The sequence below is a fragment of the Thermobia domestica genome, chromosome 15 (genome assembly GCF_964235325.1).
Source record: "Thermobia domestica chromosome 15, izTheDome1.hap1.1, whole genome shotgun sequence".
In the NCBI taxonomy this organism is placed as follows: domain Eukaryota; kingdom Metazoa; phylum Arthropoda; class Insecta; order Zygentoma; family Lepismatidae; genus Thermobia; species Thermobia domestica.
Genome location: NC_137468.1, coordinates 5165968 through 5189950, shown reverse-complemented (window position 1 = coordinate 5189950; position 23983 = coordinate 5165968). Strand labels below are relative to the sequence as shown.

General features: G+C 36.2%; 1 protein-coding gene across 1 annotated transcript in view; it reads left to right on the top strand.

Annotated features, from left to right (window-relative positions):
• The window catches only part of LOC145672047 (phospholipid-transporting ATPase ABCA1-like), a 242611-nt gene that overhangs the window by 148596 nt on the left and 70032 nt on the right, over positions 1-23983 (top strand). The window contains exons 27-30 of the mRNA XM_081741259.1: positions 2277-2473; positions 5405-5628; positions 13433-13571; positions 19304-19392. Coding sequence (XP_081597385.1) covers positions 2277-2473; positions 5405-5628; positions 13433-13571; positions 19304-19392 — 649 coding nt within the window. The remainder of the gene's footprint in view (positions 1-2276; positions 2474-5404; positions 5629-13432; positions 13572-19303; positions 19393-23983) is intronic.

Genomic DNA, 23983 nt, shown 5'->3' with positions numbered 1-23983 from the left:
GGGAATAGTGGCAACACTGCTGTGGAGACACTATGCAATGAAATGTACTAGTGGCGCTGATAGCGCACGTTGTTGACAAACCTACCTAACCTCCGAGCAAATAGACTCGCTCATCGCACGTCACCGGCAGGCGCACAAGCGAGGGAAGTACAGTCACTTGTGAGCGAGCATTCTAACGTAAAGGAACCCATCGTGATGCAATTTTGCGCATGCCCAGGCGTTCCTTGAGGTTGCGAAGCACAGTCGTATGCACTAATCCGGTTTCGTGGGCGAGCTCACGAATCATCAGGCGTCGCGCGGCAACAGCTTGTACTTCTTCTTCAGAGACGCTAGGACGACCTGCCCGATGCATGTCTGCCACAGTTTGCCGACCTTCGTTGAAGGCTTTTACTCACCGTGCCACTGTTCTGTACAGCAATGCCGATTCCCCACACGCCTCTTGAAGCCCTTGATGACACTGTCGTGCTGTACGACCTCTGGCACATTCAATCTTGATCCAACTCCGTTGTTCCTGTTTCGAAAACATAGTGACACCTTTACGTTAGACCGCTCGTTCACAAGTGAGTGTGCTTACCAAGGTTGTGTGCCTGCCGGTGACGTGCGACGGGCGAGTCTATTTGCTCAGAGGTTAGGTAGGTATGTTAACAACGTGCGCTATCAGCGCCACTAGTACATTTCATTGCATAGTGTCTCCACAGCAGTGTTGCCACTATTTAAGTTCCAACCCTCGTATGTAATAAATTTTCACTAGGACAACACACTGTTCCGTCGTGAATCGCTCCATTCCTATCTGTACAGAAAATAGATGACGATTATGTGCTGTTTAATCACAAAGACCACTAATCACAAAGACAACAGATAAAAATCGTGTAACGTTCAGTGCTGCCAACTTACTAGAACAGAAATGGCGAGCATGTCAAAAGTTGCGTTCTTTTTGGGATACCTTTTACATTAAACTACTTTCTACGTATTGTCTAAGTAGCTTAATGTTTAACACACCAGCATGGTAAACCAGAGACCTGAGTTCGATTCTCGATTTAGTTCCAGTAGTATTTCGTTCTTTGAATTTCTTACATTTTTGTAGTTTTTAACATGAACACTGATCCACTTAACAAATTATAATTGCCTGTGTAAATCGCTCGTGCATAATTGTCCTTAGAGATAAGGATGTAGAGCTTCTGAACGTGAGGTAGGTACTTATTTTCTTTTGAACTGTCTTTATGTAGAATTTAAAAAAAAATCCCAAATATAAATGTACATATACTATGCATACATTTTATGCTATTCAATGCATATGAGGGGCATTCAAATAAAACTTGTAGGGGGGCCGCGGTGGCTCAGTGGTAGAGCGTTCACCTCTGGTACATGGGGTCCCTGGTTCGATGCTAGCTCGCCCCAAGTAAATTTTGTGGTGGACAAACACCGTGTGCATGGGTTCTCCCTTTTCCTCCCACTTTCTTCGTTTCTCATCATCACCGTCTCCTCTAGCCTAACCGGCATAATCGTGGGACGTAAAACTCAAGGATTTCATTTTTTTTTTCTTTTCAACTGAACACGTACTTACAGAAATTCCTAAAATGTGTGGGATCATCGATGTTACCATTTCATCAGCACCATTGGGGCTGGAGATCAAGACCAAGATGTGTGGTCTCCTAACGAGAGCCCTCTTCCTGATGATCGTGATGCTACACATATCCAACGTCACACCATTCAGAATTCATGGCCCATCCGGCTTCAGTCAGTCATTCGATTTTCATGTATAAAGGATGGCCCCGCGTAGCGTAGTCACTGATGCTTTCGCCTTTGGTGCGAACGGTCCCTGGTTTGGTTCCCGGTGGGAACATTCGATCGAAAAAGTGTATTAGCCAGCCATCTTGAGTGAGGTTTTCTTGGATTTTTCTCATTCACACTAGGCAACTGCCGGGATGGTACTTTATACGATGGTTTCAGACTACTTCTTCCCTTCCCCATTCCTTTCTTCTTCCCCAATTTCCCGAGTAGTGTGATCACCGAGAAACGTCATCAGTCATACGTAACGGGATGCCATAGATGCCGAAAGACCAGAAATGTAATTACTAATCGTAATGCGTATATGAGGGAAAAAGAGTTGCATTGGTACCACTCATTCAGCTAGAGTTGTCCATCACGTGGTAGTATCATAATGGAAAAAATATATTTCCACTTTTAAGAGTATTTATGTCAAACCTTCTTCCTTTTTTCTCTTTTTTCTTTTTTTTTTATGAGTTTCGTTTGACTGGCTCTTGTATTTATTTTAGATTCCAGAATTACTATACCTGTGAAAATGGAAGTGAGAAAACTTAAGCTCTTTGGCTTATGCAGCAAGCGAACAACGGTGATTCATGCAGAAAAAGCAAGTGTTACTAGTAAAAGACTCCATTGGAGACAGTTTCTTGCTTTACAAGCCAAACGTTTTCATAGAAGAAAACGAAACAAGAAGACATTTTGTGCTGAAGTAAGTAACTGTGTATTTATATTTTCAGAAAATATTGTAAGCACGGTAAGTTGTTTATTTAGAATTTAGGATCGGTTTCAGCAACAAAGCTGTATAAGACGTGGACCTACAGTAGACTACGATAATCATATAACTATGAGAGGGTGATTAAGGAAATACTGCAGTGTTATAGTTCAACTTTAAATTAGGGTGTCTATCGGTCACGAAAGGCACGAAATCAGAAAACGTTCAAGAAAAAGTAATGAAATTTAGCTTTTGGGTCACTTTTTTTTTTTTTTTTTTTTTCTGTACAAATATAAGTAGAGACTGGAAAATTTTGTTCTATAAAGTGTTAAAATTCACCGCCAAAAATGGCTCTGGTCGGCTTTAGATTTACCAAATCGCAAGCAAAGCACGCTTGTATCGCATGCATGAAAGTTCGGCCTAATTCGCATCCAAATTTGCTCTTGAGATTGTCCTTCAACTGGCATCATTGAACAGTGGCGACGCAAATCGCATCGCATCACATTGCCGAAACTACCTATGCATCTAACCAGTGTATTCAACTGCCGCGAAAAGTTGAAGCACTTGAGAAGGAGATCGAAAAAGCTCGAAAAAGGGTAAAACAGTATTAGCCATCTTAAAAGAGAGAGAGAATCCATCAGTGCAACAGTTTACAATCAATGTGATATTTTTAAAAGGATTGCTAAGGATTTGCCAATTTATGTGTATTTAGATATGTAATTTTAAGATTATTTAATTTGTGAATGTTTGCTGTTGGTTAGTTAGCGCAGAAAACAGATTATGTACACAGTGAATATACTGAAAGTGTTGTGAGAAAACACCAAGTTTTTATCACTCCAGGGAACAGCCTCTGAAAGTAGAGATAATATAAAGACAAGGGTTAAAGAATATAGGTACTGTTATTTGTTTTTGGATGTTACGAAATTTTATGGTTCGGTAAAGAAAAGGTCACGAAATTTCATTTTGGAATTTTAGAAGACACCCTGTAAATGCTTCGTGGGACGAACCAGGGAGCTCGGATTGTTGATTGGTGAATAAACGAGTGTATGTGAATGAAGAGGTAATAACAGAACTGTTGAGGAGGATATGCATGTAAAGATTTATTGAATGTCCATATCGTTCAGCTTTACTAGTTTGACCTCCGTGTCTTGGAAGTAGTATTCATAAGTAATAATAGCTTGAAGTTAAGTAATATCTGATTAAGAGGCTTAATCACTGCGAAATTAAAATACCGCTAATTTTACAGTAGTTATGCGATATCTTCAAATAGATAAAAGATAATCGAAATGTGGAACAAGAGCGCACGAGACAATATTATTTTACATGAGGTACCGTTATCATTATCACGAGTCACCTAGTAGCTTTCAATTTGCACCTATTTATAAACGCGAAAATAAATGCCAATTTTCTAAATGGCTGGAAATCGTAAACAGATAAGTGAGTCGTCATAACGATATCAAATGTAAAATAATATTGTATAGCAAGCTCTTGTTCCACATTTCAATTATATTTTATCTATTTGAAAATATCACACAATTACTGTAAAATTAGCGGTATTTTAATTTTGCCGTGATGGGACTTTTAACAGCACACTGCTTGGGGTTAGCGGCAGCTTATATATTCTAAACGACAAGTTTTATAGATTCGCTCGATGAACCTTTGACGATTCTTCATAAGAAAGCCATGTAGTTTATGTTTTCTGAGATTCTACATTGCTTTGACATGAATACACACAAGACGAGAACAACAGGCAAGAAGATAAATGAAATGAAATCTTTAAGTTTTACGTCCCACGATTATGCGAGTTAGGCTAAAGGAGACGGTAATGATGAGAGATGAGTGAAATGGTGGAATGAAGAAAGTGGGAGGAAACGGGAGAACCCCAAGAAAACACACAAGCACGTTGTTTGTCCACCACAAAGTCCACACGGCACGAGCTGGAATCGAACCAGGGACCCCAAACACCGGAGATGAACGCTCTATCACTGAGCAGATAACTTAAAATTTTCTTTATGATTAAGTAAAAGATAAAAAAGTGAAGAAATATAACCACAGTTTCGCTTAATGTACTTTTTTTTTTTTAAGACTATCCTTCACTTTCACTACTAATTGTGAAAGTAAATCAATTAATTCGGTCTAACGAGTATGTATATTGATTTTTAAAAGTATAACTATTCTTAGTTGAAGAAAGACTCACTTTAAGCTTCTGTTTAGGGAAAATTTACGTACAATTCCAAAGGCTTTCTACCTTCATCATGAGTACCTTAGCAAATAACTAACAGCAAATTAAAATAGCAATTTTTCGTCCTTCAAATGTGTTAATTCAAATATATATATATATATATATATATATATATATATATATATATATATATATATATATATATATACACCGGAGTTTGCAACATTGACACTTGAATCTACATATTTTTAATTATTATCTGAAAAAGTCAAAATAATCAAAAGTGATTACTCTACGTTTTTCGTATCATTAATTTGGTGAAAGTAAACATCTGGTTTCCTGATAACTTTATTTTCTTTGACTTCAGCCAAGATTTTGTATACAAGCGCCATTGGGAAAGAATACACTTTCTTTTACTAATTATTAGTAGTATTCATGCAAATGATAATTTGTATTCCAATTATTTAAAATTCGTGAAGTTATATATTTTATACATTACACGAGTCAAAAGAAAAAGACTAGTACCTTGTACTGACTCATATTGTTTCTACAAGACAGAAACACTTCTCAATATAATCCTTGTAGCGTAAGTTATTTTCTAAGGCATTGATGATGAAGACAAAAAGCTTTTGAAACTGTTTTCAGATATTCCATAGAACAAAAGCGTAAAGGAATCTTCTTTAGATATGCAATAAATTTCGTACTGTATCACTTAACAAAATTTGTGTAATTATTATTTCTTTCAGCTTATACTGCCGGCTTTGTTTGTTTGTGTTTGCCTATTGTTGACCAAATTTCTGCCAATTTATTTCACGAATCCTCCGCCGTTAGTACTTAATCCATGGATTTATGGCTCTCCAAACTATATTTTCTTCAGCAATAATTATAGAGAACATAATTTGTCTGTAAAATATGAAGATGAGTTTCTAGGATCTATTAGCCTAGGCACAAAATGTATATCTGACACCAGGTAAGTGGAAAATTATATACACAGTCTGTCCAGGAGAAAGGTGACTGATTTTATGCCACGAAACCACCAACGAATCTATGGGGAATTATATGTGCCGGTACTATTAGTGACACATTTTTACTATCTTCCATCGAAGTTGCAAAGCGCTAGCAACGACAGTCGATGCGTATGGATCGTGTGACTAACAATACTTGTTAAACGTTGGTCAAAATGGGAGAAATGGAGCTACGTGTCCTGTTCCGAATTGGGTACAAGTGCAACAGGGTCGTTTCGTATGATTAAATTGTTTACAATAGTGCGGCATGGAGCGTATGAACGTGTTTAAGTAGTATGCAAAACTTCATTGTGGTCGAAAGACTATTGTGCATTTCATTTCAACCAAAAATTGGGGCTAATGAAAGGTCTTCGCGCGACTTTGTGCCACACGAGTCTGTGACGAATAGAAACATTGAGGAACGAAGTATCGAACAAACATGAAATAAGTAGCTGATATGGTTACAGGATTCATATCAAACACTCTAACAGGTGATGAAACATGGTGCTTTCAGTACGAACCCCTCACATAGCATCAGAACTCGGAATGGAAGGATCAAGGGACTCCATAACCGAAGAAAGTGCATGCAGAAAAAACAAATTTAAAATCTGCTCATGTTTTCTTTGATTCCAAGGGCACCATCTAGAAGGAAATCGCTCCAGATCACACTGTAAACGCCAAGTATTACGTGGGTGTTTTACAACGCCTATTGATCAGGATTTGTAGAGTTAGACTTGGGCTCAACAACAAGGCTCTTGATCTCTGTTGCACAACAATGCACCCCTGCACAAGAGCAGAATGGTATACAAGTTTTTGACTAAAAAAGAGATCGTGCGTTCGATCATCACAACCCCTCCCATACTCTCCATTTTTGGCTCCATACGACTTCCGGCTATCTCCGGAATTGAAATTTCCGTTGAAAGGAAGGGTTTTCGAGCCCACACACTCAAAAGGCTTCGACTGCGAATCCCGAAACAGGAGTAGCAAAATTGCTTCACGAAGTTCTACAACCGCTTCAGGGCATGAATTGGCTCACAAGATGTCTATTTTAGATAAACAGTATTGTAATTCTCCAATCAGCATGATTTGTCGTTCATTTCTTATTAGTCACCCTTCTCACTGGACAGATTGTGTATGTGTGTTGTTATTATTTTGTTGTGGTCATCTTTGTTTTTGTTTCCTTTCTGTATGTTCTTGACTGAAGTTACCAAATATTACATTCTGTATCGTCTGCTAATAATTGACCAGAAGTGTATGGTACTGTAGATCAATGGTTATCAAACTTTCCGATAACGCGGACTTCCTGTTTATTCGGAAAGATATCTGCGGACACCCTTGCAATGCTATCTGAAATTTCACATGGTATTACAAAATTAAACTAATTAGAATTACTACTGACAAGAAAAAGATCAAGAAAAATAATGCAACAAGTAATTTATTTTAAAGGCACATGGATTGTTTCCTAATGAACGAAATTTCAACTGAAAATATAGTTATCTTCAAGACTGATTATTTGTGTGTGTGTGTTTGTGTTTGTTTGTTTTAAAGGAAATCTACTTGATAAATAATAGTCTCAAAATGTGGGGTTTATGTTTTTCCATAATTGCATTGAAATCTGGAATAACTTTTGTCACCATCAATCTTAGGTCCGATTCCACATTAAGACGATTTCGCTTTAAGGTTTTAATACCGCAAAGAGCAGAAAAGGTCTGCTCACATAAGTAAGTGGTAGGAAAAGGCATCAAATGTTGGAATGCCTTTTAAGAGAACTCTTTCATACTCACAGCGCACACGCAACCAAAAGTTACAAAGTTCATTTTCTTTGAAAACGTTTCTCCATAAAGTATTGCAGGATAGTTCTAACAGCTGTTCTTGTTCTGTGTTAGAGAGATTTATACCTGGTATGTCATGGATTTCTACATTAGTGAAAGAATTTTCAGCCCAGCCATTACCAGGTTGTGGGACAGGGAAATATTCTCGAAAATTTGTGGCTAATGCTCTCAAGTATTCTACAAATGTTTTGTGCATTTCAGCAGAGTTTTTTTTTTTTTTCTTCACCTGAAGAATCAATGAAATCCTTCAGCACTGGAAACGACGAATAGTTATTGTTCTGTACTCGTAGTACCCACAGCTGCAGTTTTTTAATCTTAAAAATACTTCTTCTTGCATAACAGCTGAGAGTTCCATTTTATTAAAACACATTTCAATTCTTAGCTATTGCGGTCCCCCTGGCTAGTTCCCGCGGACCCCACTTTGGGAACCACTGCTGTAGATAATCCTAATCTAGCGTATGTGTTATATATAGATCTAATTCTACAGGATGTCTGCTAAGTCATTTCGTAAAGATTTGATTAACACTTCCTCTGTATTGTCTTTTTTCCTCATTAAGAAAAGCTAGTTTTATAATTTTACTGAGAATGTAGATAGCAGTAATTAGCAATTACTTATCGTCTTTACGGGTGCAGAATAACACTGGTACAATATCATATAGACGTAGTATCTTGTGCCCCCTCCCCCAAACATTTGGACTTCTCCCAACAAAATTTTCTAAGTGCACACCTGATTTAAACTATATTTTTTTAAAGAATATTTTTTTAATAAGCTACATGTGTCGATATTGTCCTTATCATGACGGGGACAAATAACTTTGCTGCTGATGTTTCCATGTATCTATAATCAATTGCTATGTGTAATGTGACTATACGTAATGCAGGGTGTCTACTGGTCATGAAAGTCATGAAAGCCATGAAAAAGTCCTTTATTTACCCAACTGCTCATGAAAATCTGAAATCTCAGAGTATATTTTTATACTTCATACTTTTATACCTCATACTGCATGTACTGAAACAGTTGTAGCAGATCAGTAATTGTGAGAATTTCCCCCACCAGTTAGTGCTGGCTAACTGGTACTTCACTGTCTTCCTAGCTGCTCCCCATTTCATCTTCTAGTCTCTGTAATATAGTAACAATTTTTTACTGTCCAACTTTCTGATCTGCTATTTCTTTACTTCTAAGAAATGTAAATTGTGTATTTTTGGGCCTTTAGACTTATGCAAATAATATTATTCGTTTGAGTTTGCAGATTTTAAATTTGATGATCTATTTTTTTAAAACGAATTTCTTTTATAATTTGTTTTGTCTTTGGGCAGTTCTCTGAGTGCTTAATTTCAGACAAATTTCTGCTAGCTGGATAATTATACTCAGAATTAAAACTTCAAATACAGTATAGAGTGATTCACTGGTAAGAGCAGGCCCGTATTTAGGTAAGTGCTATTCTGTGCTCGAGCACAAGGCGGCAGAATTTTAGATTCTTTCTTTAAGATTCACAATAAGTGATATTTAAGACTAGCAACCCGCATAGTTCCGTGCAAGCACGAGAAAATATGTTAATGTTTTTAATTCGCTCTAATTACAGTAGTTACTAATTAGCTATCTTATCTGAAAAAGTCATCCTCTCCTACCCCCACCCCGAGGGGTGACGATGAACTTGAACATCATGAAAACTGATATCGTTAAACTCCGAGACCTCGAAAACTATGAATTTAACACTAATATCGGTCGTTTTTCTTTACTTTTAAAATCTCGCCCCCCTCCCAACCTCACTCCTAGAGAGTGGAGTATGACCTTGAAGTTGAATTGGATTAAAATGTCACTATTTATCTCAGCGACCCCTAAAATTATGAATACTTTGGAAAGAGCTTAAAAGTATATGACTAGCTTAAAAGTATATGAAAGTATCCAGACTCTATGTAAACTAATATAATTTTTTACATATAAAGCTTTATGAAATGTTTTTTACTAAACTCACTATGATCTTTAATTATGTGATAAGTTCAAAATAAACAATGTCAAAAACACTGCCTGTTTTTTCTTTTTTTTTTAAATTCCATATTTTACTATTACAATGATAAGAGTAAATATTTAAGAAATTCAAATGGCATAACGATTGATTAAGAATTAATAGTGTGCATTTTCTCGAGACAGTAAATTAAACCCTACTTGAATAAATTACATCCCAGTATTGAAAGAAAGTACCCCCTGTGGATGAGTGGTTAAGTTCGTTGCCTTGTAATCAAGGGGTCTCGCGTTCGATTCCCGTTGGGGACAGAAGTGGTTCGGATCCCACGATAAGCTGTAGGTCCCGTCCTTAGTACATCATCATCATCCCATTTAAGGCAATGGCAAACTATCATGGGTTCACCATGTCCAGGAACCATCGGATCAAATACCTGCCAATAGTTTTTCTTTTACTTTCAGATTGGAGTTTAATATTGTCTGGAAAGTGCAAATTTAGTGAGGCGTGGTTCAATGCTGACCCATTATGGAAATTGTGGCTACGACCAGTGACAGACGACAAATACAAAGCATCTTTATCTGCCTGCAGTTCAACGTTTGATGTTAGTTTAGTGGCATTGCTTCAGTTAAATTGCATGCTAAGGGCAAAAAGCACTGTGAACTTGCTTCTTCTTTGGTGACAGGCAAGCAGAGATTATTACCTTTTAAGGACTCTGCTGAAGCTGCAACCAGCAGCTCTGTTTCATTACCAGGAAGAGAATCACATGATGTAGAACTGAGCACTGCATCTGCTGGTTGTGCAACTTCTATGCATAACTCAAGCATCAAGCAATTCATGATTGGTGATGAAGTAACAAAAGCTGAAATTTTGTGGGCATTATTCAAAGTTTCTAGTCATTCATCAGATCGCAGTGTAGCCGCTGCATCGGACTTGTTTTTTGTTATGTTTAGTGATAGCGCCATAGCTCAGAAATTCGATATGCAAAAACATAAGCTAGCATACATGATAACCTATGGTTTAGGTCACTACTTCCAGAATTTGGTTGTTCGTGAAGTTAAAACTTCTTTATGGTACGCCGTATCATTTGATGAGATTCTAAATAAAGTGGCTCAGCGAGGACAAATGGATATTGTTCTTCGGTATTGGAACAGTGACGCAAATTCTGTATCAACAAGCTATTTGACGTCTGCCTTTCTTGGACACTCAACGGCTGTGGATTTAAGTGAAGCATTTAGAATAGCTTTGGGGAATTTTGGACTTTCTCTCAACAACATAATCCAAATTTCTATGAATGGTCCAAATGTCAACCACCGATTTTTGACAGATATGAAGAACATGTTGAAGGATGAATTATCTCCAGACAATCCTGAAATGCTTGACACAGGGACTTGTACATTGCACACAAAACTGCTCATGAAAAAACTGGATGGGAAATGCACACATTTTGTCGCTCAGCTTATTATCTCTTTAAGGACTTTCCCAGCAGAAGAGCTGATTTTATTCATTATTCTGGATCAACAAAGTTTCCGAAGAAATTCTGCGTAATCAGGTGGACACAAAACTCTGATGTTTTCCAGCGAGCCATTGAAGTTCTTGGTGCATTAAAAAAGTATGTAAAAAGCGTAGAAAAAAATCCACCTGCATCAAAGAACTTTGGAAAGGTGCAAGAGTTCCTGAAAGATAAACTCCTTAGTGCGAAGCTAAATTTTTTACTGTCTGTGTCCGTTATGCTGGAACCATTTCTGACACTGTTTCAATCTAATGACTGTCTGCTACCATTCATGTACCAAGAACTCTTTTCCCTGTTGTGAAAGTGGCTGATCGTTTTGTGAGGGAAAATGTGATGGCAGAAATGACAAGTCCTCCAAAGTTAATGAAACTAGACATCTCCAAAGAAAGTAATTTGAAGTCGGCCCGTGATATTGATATTGGATTTGGAGCAAAAAATGCATGCAACAATTTGAAAGAAGCTGATGTACTACAGTTCAGGAATGACTGCAGAACGTTTTAAGTTACTATGTTTACAAAGTTGAGTGTTAAATGCCCCCTCAAGATGAAGCTTGTTAGAGGCGCAACTTGCTTGGATCCTGAAGTGATGTTGAATGAGGACCTCCGTTCTTCACGTGTGAATTCAGCCCTGGAAGAATTTGTGGATAAGAAGTACATGGCTCCTGAAGTTGCTGATCTGGTAAAAAAAACAACTACATTTGCTTCTGTGAAAAAAGCAAGGTGAAAGAAGCTTTAAAAGCTTTCTCCAGGAAAGATTATAAACTTGACCAGTACTTAATGAAGCTGATCACCGAAACCAGCCTTGTTGAACCAGCTACACTGAAATTCTTCAAGCAACTTCTGATCTTATTTCATGATAATGCTGCAGTAGAAAGGTGCTTCTCTGTCAACAAGGAATGCCTTGTAGAGAATCTGGCAGAAGACTCTCTCATTGCTCAGCGGTCAGTGTATGGTGGAATCCAAGCAGCAGGTGGTGTGAAGGCCGTTGCAGTCACAAAGCCTTTGATACTATCTGTGCGAAATGCATCGTCACGAAGGCGAGAAGTCCTCAAAAGGCAAAAAGACACCTACGAAGAACAAGAGAAAGCAAAACGCACCATGTTGAAAGACTTAAAATGTTTGGAACTGAAACGTAAAGCTCTCAGTGACTCAGTAACTTCAGAACTTGATGGAATTGATGTTCAAATTAACTCATTGAAAAAGAAGTTGAACTTGTGATATTCAATCAAGATGTCTATTTTTGTGTTAACTTTTTAAGTTTTGATGTGATACTAGTATGCAGACTGTGGGAAAAAAATATTTGTAAAAGTACCCTTGAAAAAAGAGAAGAAAGAAGGCATCAGACCCCATCCAGGATGAAGGTTCCATTATGAACAAATTCAGTAGGTGTTATCAGTATATTTATGTACGCTAATTTCAAATATGACACGATGGAAAAGAATTGTATATTTACGTAATCAGTCTTTTCTTGTAAACGAAAATTATAAATTTAGAATTCAGAGTACATAAAATACAGATAAAAAAACTAGCTGAATGTAACGGGACTGTTCACAAGATTTTCTTAAATCTATAGAATCTGGTAAGCCTTAAACCCATACTTGAACCGCAATTAAAAATTTGTTTACAGCCTTTTAAATTGCTCTTGCATTTTAAAATTAGTTGTCAGCTAATCGACATTATGTACATTAGACAAATAAGAACATAATGTGATCTTCATCTTAACCGATGCACCACTGATGGTAGGGGTTTATTATTACTAATGGTAAATTTTTATCGCTATGGTCATAAAAATTTGAACAAAAAGGTCATGAAAAGTCATGAAAAAGTCACGAATTTACTTTCTGGTATTCCAGTAGACACTCTGTAATGGCTTGAAAGAAAAATATTTCGTTAGGTTCCGATCACTTAGCGTCTCAGGACTTTTCACTAGACTTTTAATGCAGTGATTCCTGTAGACTCCTTGTAAACATCTCATTAACAGTCGTAAAGAATAGTCATTGGCAATTTTGTTCTCTATGGTACACTTTCATATGACCTTCTTTAACAATCCACTGCCTTCTGATTGTCTGGGTACTCGAAGATATCTGATAGGATCACAGATCCTGTGAGTAATGTAGAAAAAAAATCCAGTACCATTTTTAAAATCATTCAGTATTCATAGAATAAAAATACATGACATATGATGCTAATACAGAAATTATTAATGTATGGAAGGGAATAGAATTTAGTGTTACTAAAAAAGGACAGCACTTACTGATAGACCTTTATTAATACTAAAAAATCTGACTACACGAGGTTCAGACGTAAATGAACGCAAACTGTGAGATTTATATCTAAAACTTTTGATTTTAATATGTAATGTGTAATCATCTGGTATTATGTGAGTTTGAGTAAAGTACTTTATTTTTTATTTTTATTTTTATTTATTTATTTATTTATTTATTTATTTATTTATTTTCTTTCAGCACGTGCCTCCCTGCCAATAGAAGTCGGTTGATGTACTCCAACGAAACCGGACTTGATAAAGAAAAACCTTGTTCTTGTAAAACTGGATTCATGAGATGTTCGAAAGAGGAGAAAAGTCCGATTCCTCCACAGACTGAGGTTAGACAAATTCAGTATATATTTAGACTTACAGATAACAGATTTTATACTATGCTTAACTACGTACAAGATATGTGAGAAAAATAGACACGAATTGAAAACTCATCCTAAGGAAGAAACGTACATGGAAACGAATAGAACAATTGTTTCTATTTATGATATTAGAAGAACTATTTCTATTTCTTAATGTAATTTCTTCTAGGAAGAATGTACCAAAACAGCAATTTATCGTTTCCTGAACTACATCATTAATCTTAAATAAGAACCTATACTGGACATGAGGTTCTGTAGATATTAGAAAGGTTTTTTACTGTGTACGATTATAAGTATTTTTTTATTTTTGTAATCTTGTAGAATTAGACACATTGTAGTGATATGGCCTAAATCTTATCTGCTGTAGTGTGCTGTAGAAATAAATGGTTTGACTATAAAATGTAGATATTTGTCGGAAGAATTTGTAGTTACACGTGGAGCTCCATAAGGTTCAACACTGGAGCCCGTTTTATTTTCACTATTAAACATCACATTAATGGAACGAAGAAAAGTTGTACGCAAATTACACATACATATGTTGTAAACGTAAAGTGAAGAACGTGTAGCGAAAATAAAAATCTCATGTTGAAAGCTCCCAATATATATGTCATTGACATGTACACGTCTATGCTGCTTGAGTTGGCCAGCTGTATAGAAGAAAGAAAAGAAATCTTTAAGTTTCACATTCCATGATTATGCACTATAAGCTAGAATATGAAAGTGAATGATCTAGAAAGAATTGGTAAACTGGTAAGAATTGGTCATGCATTTGCTGAGCTCATGGTACAAATAGTAGATACGTGTACCTACAGGAATATGCGTGTATCATCAGGTTTGTCAATGTGTGAACTTACAAGATGGCGTTGTGTAAGGTACAAGGTGTGATCAAAAAGTACGGTGAATGTAGTTGTACAGTGCCATCTATCATTGCTGTATTCATTTCAACTAGTAAAACCGGTAGCCTAAGCTTTTGGTACAGTCGGTGTCGAGTTCGAACGAATTGTGACATGTTAGTTGGCTTCCAGAGGCAGAAGAGTGAGGACGTGTTAAGAGTATCTGTCGCACGCTAACATTAAGTTTTGTTCTAAGCTGCAAAAAAGTGCCAAAGAAACTCACGAAATGTCAAAATCAGTGAATGGCGATGAAACTGTGGCATTGAAGACTGTTTACAAGTGGTATCAGCGATTCAAAAGCAGCAAGGTATCGATTGAAAACCAGCAATGATCGAGACATCCTTCGACGTCAAAAGCAGATAAAAATGTGCAAAAAGTGGCACAAAGATTTGTTCAAACAGGCGAATTATCGAGAGCTTTCTGAAGAACTAAACATCTCGTATGGGTCTCTGAAAACCATTTTCACTGTTGATTAAATTAACAAATGGCTTCCTTCTTTACCACGAAAACGCACCGTCCCACACCTTGCTATGGATCTGCGATATTTTGACGGAAAAAATATTCCTGTCTGTCGACATTCGCTGTGCTCCCCATATATAGCATCATGCGACTTCTGGCTCTTCCCAAAAATTAAAACCATGCTTAAAGGAAAACGTTTTCACACCATTCTTGACATCGAGAGGACCACGACAAAGCAACTGATAACTAACTAACTAACTCTATGGCCGATGGAACCCGCAGGTTCAGTGCCGCGTTCACAAAAGCTCTCCACTGATTTCTATCCTTAGCTAATTGCATCCATTTTCTACTTTGTATTCCTATCTCTGCGAGATCCATCTTAATATTATCCTCCCATCTGCGCCTAGGTCTTCCTAATGGTCATTTTCCTATGGGTCTTCCAGTCAAGACTTTGAAAGCGTTTCTACTTTCTTCCATTCTAGCTACATGACCCGCCCATCTAAGCCTCCTAGACTTGACGACCCTAACAATGTTGGGTAAACCGTATAAACTATGTAGTTCCTCGTTATGAAGTTTCCGCCATTCCCCATTCTCGTTCCTCTTGGGTCCGAATATTCTTCTCAGGATCTTGTTCTCAAATACTTTCAGTCTATGTTCTTCCCTCAGACTAAGTGACCATGTTTCGCAACCATACAGAACAACAGGCATGATTATCGTTTTATATATTTTAAGCTTCAAATTCTTCGACAGAATTCGCGACGACAAGAGATTTTGAACCGAATAGTAACACGAATTCCCTGCTTTTAGTCGACATTTAATTTCTTCGTGAATATGATTTTCATCTGTTAATATTGATCCTAAATATTTGAAAGTATCCACTTTATCAAAAGTATTATTTAATATTTTAACGCCTCCACAATTTGCCGTATTACGGTCCCGACGCACTTCCATGTATTTAGTTTGCAACTGATAACCCTTCCAAAAGAAGCCTTCCAGAAAAGTTTCCAGTAATGGATTCAGTCGTTGGAATAAGCGCATTGCTAGCCTAGGACAGTACTTTGAAGGAGATTAAATCAAATTCCATGACTTTGTTTCTAATAAACCTAAATTGAAGACTTGTAGAAAACAATGTAAGTGCCAAAACCAGTAGTTGCTGCAAGAGCAGAGACAATAGATAGTAAATTGTGCCCAAACGTTACAAAATAGAAAACACTATTGCTTAGAAATACAACCTAGCATATAACGAAGTATGAAAATCTAACTAAAGTATAAACGTATTTAAAAAAATAAAATAAGTGAAACAATTTCAAGATGGCAATTACAGTGAGTCTTCAGTTATTCACCATACTTTTTGATCATACTTCATAGTTGACTTCGGCACATGGAAACAAATTCAAAGACAGAATTACAAAGGAGTTCTTACAGATAAAGAATTCTTAAGTTAGTCATAAATGAGTCTTGAAATAGCCATGGTTTCCTTTCACCATCGTTTGCAAGTCATTTTGAGAAATAATCAACTAAAAGTACAATCATGGACAAAAGTTTAACATAGTCAATGACAGATACTGCAGGAGGAAACAGGAGAAACTCGAAAGAACTCATAGATATGATGCTGTTCACATATGGCCTGGAACCGATCCAGGGACTCTTCGTACCAGAGGCGAGCGCTCTACCACTGAATTATCATGCTTCCCACCTGTGTAAAATCGTGGCTGAAGCAAACTGCGTGCTTTTTCAACTATTTTTAAAAGTATACTTATACATTAACTACTACCAATTCGATTCAGTTTTATTTGATTTTAAGTTTAGCTTCCCATTCAGCAGCGAGGCTATATGAGACGTGGGACCTACAGCTAAACGTGGGATCCCGTCGGGAAACGAAATCGGGTCCCCCCACGGCAGAAGCCCGTACGCTAACCACTTAGCCACGAGGAAGCTCTATTACCAATTCGAAGATCAGTGTTATCGTAGAGCACTTACTTCTGGCGCATGGGGTCCCTGAGCCTTGCCAAGTGACTTTGTGGTGAACAGTCACCATGTATACTTATTTTCTTGGGGTTCTCCCGTTTCCTTCCACTTTCATTATTCGACCATTATCATTCATTTCATCATCACTGTTTCGTTTAGCCTCGGTGCATAATTTTGGGACATTAAACTTAAAAAAAAAAAGTTTTTTGTGCGTATTTCACGTTTTATATATAGTTTAACAGTGACCACTGGTTTTAATTTCAAATTAGGAGCATAGTGTACTTAAATTGCTCGCGAAGAAAGAAAGAAAAAAAAAAAAAAACAGAATAGTTTTCGACAATTTTTAGTGCACTACTAGCATGTATCCATAATAAGAGAAAAATAAAAAGTGGACCATTTTATTAGGTACACTCATGTCAACTCATGTCGCATATCTATAACTGTCTTCTTGTAAGAATACAATTTGATAATGATTTTGTAGGGTACTTTTAATACTTTTATTAGGTGTATAATCGGAAAATGTATATTTGTGGTAATTTCATACGAAAATAATTATAAATACGAAAATTAGAATGAGAAAAACAAAATGTTGCTAAATGTTGAACAAAGTTTTATCTTCATTTTATTTTTCTTATTTACTGCTCTTTTGACGTAAAATTTGTCACATACATGTGTTTGCCGATTATACACATACTAACGTTATAAGAAATACTGGGTGAATTCGTTATCAAGTTATATTTTTAGAACAACATTTATAAACATGAGACAATAATTTTGGACGTGAGTGTACATACAGTACATAGTCTATTCATGAATAACCCATTCTTCCTGTTTTTAACGAATATTGGTTTAAGCCTTTCTGAAGTTAAATTTTTAAAATTACCAGTATCATGATTCATCCATAACTTTAAATGTGTATAGACATTGACTTTATACCAGAAGAATGCACAGTTTCATGTTTGTTCAATAAATTACATTACATTCATCAGAATCTCTCTTTCACAGTTGAGCGAAATCAATAGTGGACTGAACTTTTCGGACCGTACCACTTTAAAGTTTATTAACAGATTTGTTACTAACCATTGTAGGAAAAGACCATACGGTTCGCAACCTTTTCTTTTTCTTCAGCACACGTTTTTCAGGCGGAAAGCAAAGCCTTGACGACTTGTCAGAGGAACAATAAAGCTCATATGACTGAGTTATGACCTTTAGGATGGTCCCGCGTAGCGTAGTCGATAACACCTTCGGTGCGACCGATCCCGGGTTCGATTCCCGGTGGGGATACTCGGTTAAAAAAGTGTAAAAGGTTTTTCAGACTAACCATCCTAAGTGAGGTTTACCTGGGGTTTCCTCATTTACACCAAGCAAATGCCGTACCTAACATAAAGATCCCAGGCCGCTTTCTTCCTTCCCTTTTCTCAGATAGTGTGATCGCCGAGGGAGTCATCCCTCATAAGTGACGGACTGACATGGTCATAGATACCGAAAGCCCGGAGATCAAATTCCTAATCCTAATGATTTCTAGGCTGAAGTAGAAGCTTCCTTGGAAACAGGAAAATAAGTAAGTAAACAAAAAGAGTGTAGAATAGAAACAATACAGAAAGATCAAATTCTCTTATGGCTGCTATAAAAATAAGGAAGAGAAAATACCAAGTGAAATCTGAGAAAATTTCCTTGCATCAAAAAATCTACCATAAATTCCCGTGGTTAGGAGTCTGACCTTATCTGCTTTTTGTAAAATCTTGCTCAAATACGGTTTTAAGATTTCTCTAGTTTCTGCTAAAATCATAAATAAGTTTATATTGTGTACTGAAGAACCTGACAGCACTCGGTTATTTCACTTTTATTGGTCAGACATGCTTGCAATCCATATATATTCACCCAGTCACTCAACACAGCCATTCTTTTCTTTTCTTGCCTAATGTGTTTTCATCGGTGTCGCGGATCAGGGAATAATCCCAAATGACCGATATTAGTGTCAAATCCATAGTTTTAGCGGTCGCTGATGAGTGATGATATTCCCATAGGCGTTGACTTCTAAATACAGCCCCCATGCGAAGAATGGGTATTTCAGCTAGTTTAAGCATATAGAGTATAGTTCTCATTGATGAGATAGTTTATCTGTAGATACAATGTGTGAAAAAAGTACACATACATACAATATTTTCACACATATTATGTACATATATTTCACAACTTCCGAAAGTGTTAATATATAGATGTTTCATTTATAATGAGTAATTAGTAAAATAAGTAACTATTAAATATGAACTAATATATATTCAGTAACGTTGTTGAAAATTCTTGTTAGCAACATTTACATCAGTTATTTGTAATAAAAGACTCGAATAAATTGCTCTATTCTCTTCTGTATTTTAGGGAGCAACAGATGATATTTTGCTTAACATGACAGGAAGAAATATATCAAGCTGGTTGCTGAATACATGGAGTGACTTTATGTTGAACAGGTTAGAAGTTTATACATATATATACGGGATGCGTTCAAAAAGTATCGAACCTTATTTTTTCCCGCGTAAACCAATAAAGCGCGTTGCGACTTTCTTCAGTGTAGATGTAGAGGAGCCACTCATGCGCAGTCATGATTTTGTTCTCGTCCGCAGAAACCTTCAGTCGTTTGGCAGTCGACCAACGAATGTAGACGTGTAGTAAACAGTCGTCGAATTTCAGTTTCTTGTAAAATGACAGAAATATTGCATCAAATTTTGCCAAAAGCTTGGCTATACCTAAGCGGAAATCATTCAATCGAATCGGTACATTCAATTTTGAACGAGAATTCGGGCATGAGGAGAATGCCTGCGAAATTTTGTTCAGACTTTTATCGCCAACACAAATTCCTGTGTGTCGTCAGGCTCCCTAATCACCCTCCGTGTGACTTTTGGTTATTTCCCAAGCTGAAAATGTCACTAAAAGGATTCGATTTTAGTCCAAGGAAGACATAATGCAGAATGCAATGGCATGGTTCCTCACCATTTCAAAAAATGCGTTCCGGAAGTGTTCCAAACAATGGCGGGAACGTTGGAAGAAGCGTGTGCATTACCAAGGAACCTACTTTGAAAGGGATTAGTGTTGGGATCGGATTTTCAAATGTATTTTTGCCAACCAAAATCAATAAATGTATTTTTGCCAACCAAAGCTTCGATACTTTTGAACACACCTCGTATATATATATATATATATATATATATATATATATATACTCGTAGGCAGTGTATTAAATATATTATGTCAGGCAAAGAATTAAAAATTTTACTAGACGTTAGTAATGTAGCGTCACACATGACATGACTTGTTTCAAAGTTTTTGTGTGTACAGCGGGCCACAGAAATTCTTGAGGTACAAAATCCGTGAGATAGGCAACCCAACTAACGCCTGCTCCAAGATTAATTACGCCTGGTAGTAGCTAGCACAGCAGCGTGAAGTTGCCACCAACTGTTAAAAGCACAAATCGTAAAGAGTGTTTTTGCGCAGAAGTGGAGCGAAACGCTGGCTGACGAAATGACAAAAGGGAGTCTTTGGATGCTTGTACTCACAGTACTTCTTGTTTGTATGATAAACACAAACTATACAAAGCCACTTGAAAAATATACGGGTATCAGAGGCGCTGATGAGAAGATAACAGTCGAGGGACTTACTTAATCTTATAATTAACTCAAATGAGGATTATATAAACAAGTGTACTTAGTTCAAATAACTATACATATCCACGTATCAAATAATATACGGATAGATTATGCCGTACATATGGTAGGTTATTTTTTTTTATCTAACTCAAAGCTTTGCGCTGAGTTTTGAAACTATTAACCTACCTGAAAATCAATTAAAAGTATGGATGGATCATTTGGAGGGAAGAACCCAACCCCCAATGGAAATTTTGGAGATCTAACAGGGCGTAAGCTCCTAGGTTCCGGCGCTACTGATTCGTACGTAATACTACTACGAAAGAAGAAATTGTTGATTTCATTATTCGTTAAATAATTTTTGAAAATGCTAACTATTGGTAATTTATTTGTAAATATTAAAAATGAAAAATTCGATAAGACTCAAACGAGTTAGAAGAACTTATCCGTATTAAAGTAGGCTTATTTCCCGGTAACTTGCAAATACAAACTGAGTGTTCATGATTTGTATAATATTTGCGAAATTTTACACATTGAGACACAAAGAGAAAAGGGGAGAATATAGTGTCAATAAACAACTTAAAAATGAACGAAATTAACGGATAATATCAAATATAGAACCATTAACAGAATTAACTCTGTAACACGTTTTCTCCATTCATTTTCCTTCCTTTATTTTCAGGATTACATCATAACTGAATTTCTCTGCTGGAGATTATCTTTCATTTAGCAGCATCCAACTGGAGCTCAGCCTTGTAAATGAAACATTTTAAAAAGAGATAACGGGGAAGGCGGGAATCGAACCCGGGCCGCCAGATTAGAAAACTAAAACTCTAACCACTCATCTAAAGCGTTACTTCTTTCGGCTCGCCTAAATAAAGAGCCTTTTCTGTTTGTTGAAAACAGTAGCTTCTTAATAGTCAGATTGATTAGCAAAACACAGGAATATGTAATTGACTCGGAGGGCATTATATCACTGTATTCACTAAATTATCAACATTACAGATTTTTTAAAAACCAAATACAAAACTCCTTTATTTGGAATCAAATACAGCGCATGTATTATACTCGTAAACAAACTAAAGACAAATCAATTGCTGCATAGTAATCATGGTTAAGTGGTCAAGGCGAGCGAGCAGTAATCTGAAGGTAGTCGAATCAAATCGGATCCACAAACGACCAGTACATTTTTTTACTTTAGATTTTTGATGGCGATTGATCGGCGATAACACCCGTTTTATTTTCTTCTGATATTTGAATACTTGGATGTTTCAATACTTGAACTGTCAAATCTTCAGGAATAATAATAATAATAATAATAATAATAATAATAATAATAATAATAATAATAATAATAATAATAAACTAATAACAATTATTATTATCTCATAGAAGATTAAAAGTTAGGAGCTTATTATCGCTCAGGGCATAACACTACAACCAGAAATGTAACCTTTGGCAAGAATATTTCGGTTTTGTTTAGTGTTGCTCGCGAGAAGAGGAATTTCTCATCTCGTTTCTGATACAAAATAAACAAAATTGAGACGAGAGTTAACATTTTACATTCAAGACGAGACAAGGCTGACTCAAATTATCGTCTCGCTTTGGAGATGGAAATCGAGGCCAGATTAAAAGTATCGTAAATATTTCTCGTTTTATCTCGATTCTCGAAATAGTGTATGTCCATTCTTTAAGTAACAATTGCTTTGTAGACTGAATCTTATACGCTATTTTGTTACTTTGTATTTCGGAGCTCATTGAATTTATTATGGTCTGTGTAGGTATTTTTGTAGCAAAGCTTTAAGCTTTTATAATTACTTCTGCATATCCTAAAAGTTAGTTTATTATATACCTTGTTGTTCAGTGATATTCAGGTGTTTTCCTCAAAACGTACAGTAGAATACTTTCTACATGAAACTTCAGTGGAACGCTTTGGTTTAAAATTTTGGTAGTTGCAGAGGTGTCCTGGAGGTCCAGACACCCTCCCGAAATCCCGACTTATCTGTAAGTTTTGCCTAATTTTAGGGCAAATTTAAAAATTTTATTATTATTATTATTATTATTATTATTATTATTATTATTATTATTATTATTATTATTATTATTATTATTATTATTATTATTATTATTTGTTTTATGCTTCAACCAGTAAAGTAGCCACTTGTAGCTACAAGTAAAATTTTAGTTCTCCATATGTTTATAATGAATTAAAACAATAGAAATAATCAAATCAGTTGTAAAATCTTTCAATATTTCATGGTAACTGACAACAAAATATAATATATTTCGTAAATATACTGATATCACGAGTTATATTATGGTTACCATAGTCGTTGTGTAAAAAATGTTCTTATGCTTCATGTCTACATCTGTTGACAGTGTGTGTAATACAAGCACTGGCACAAATGGCACAGGGGGATGAGGAGAACATGTCCCTTCCAATCTTGGAACTGATGGGTTGTGCCCCCAATAATCTGATATGAAATGTGTTTTTTGGGGAAAAATGTAATGAATTGTGTCCGATTGCCACAAAGGAAAATGAGATGAAATTGATATCCCTCAGAATAAGCCTCAAATCTGCCAGCCTCCAAATCGCTTTAAAAAAAATATGGTATCGGTCTTAATATTGGAGACAGATTTTCGCCGCTTAATAGAAGTGGAATAAGGAGTAATCTCCTTTGGTTATAGTAACATCCAGTATTACCAAAGAGGATTTCCTTAAAGAAATAATAAACACTTCTGACCAGAGTATATACACTTGTTTATTAAAAAACTAAATTCCAGTGTAACAGTTTCAACAACGTAACGTTGTCTTCATCAGACACCAACTCACCACAGAGTTGGTGTCTGATGAAGACAACGTTACGTTGTTGAAACTGTTACACTGGAATTTAGTTTTTTAATAAACAAGTGTATATACTCTGGTCAGAAGTGTTTATTATTTCTTTAGTGAGCTCCAGAGTCGTGATGGATAGAGGATTTCCTTCTCATCCCCCTTGTAATTTTCACACTGTCAACAGATGTATTCACGAAGCGTCAAGTACTTTTTACACAACGACTGTGGTAACTATAATGTAACTCGTGATATCAATATATTTACGAAAGATTACATGGGGACAATTGGGAAACACGAATTGCCTTATTTTACATATACAATATCTATGCACAATTTCAATCGCTTCGATCCACTGCTTCCCGTACTTCAGCGATAATATTTACTTTTTGCGGAAGAGACCTTGGCCCCAACACTGTTTCTCCGCACAAGCTAAAAATACATGTTTGCTTATTTTTTGCGTATTGTCCCTACAGGTTTCATTGCAATCTTCCATTTCTTTAGGCACTTCTGACGTATACTTATTAGCACTTTAGATAATTCGTAATCAAAGGTTCGGAAGGTTTTTTTTTTTTTTTATTATTATTA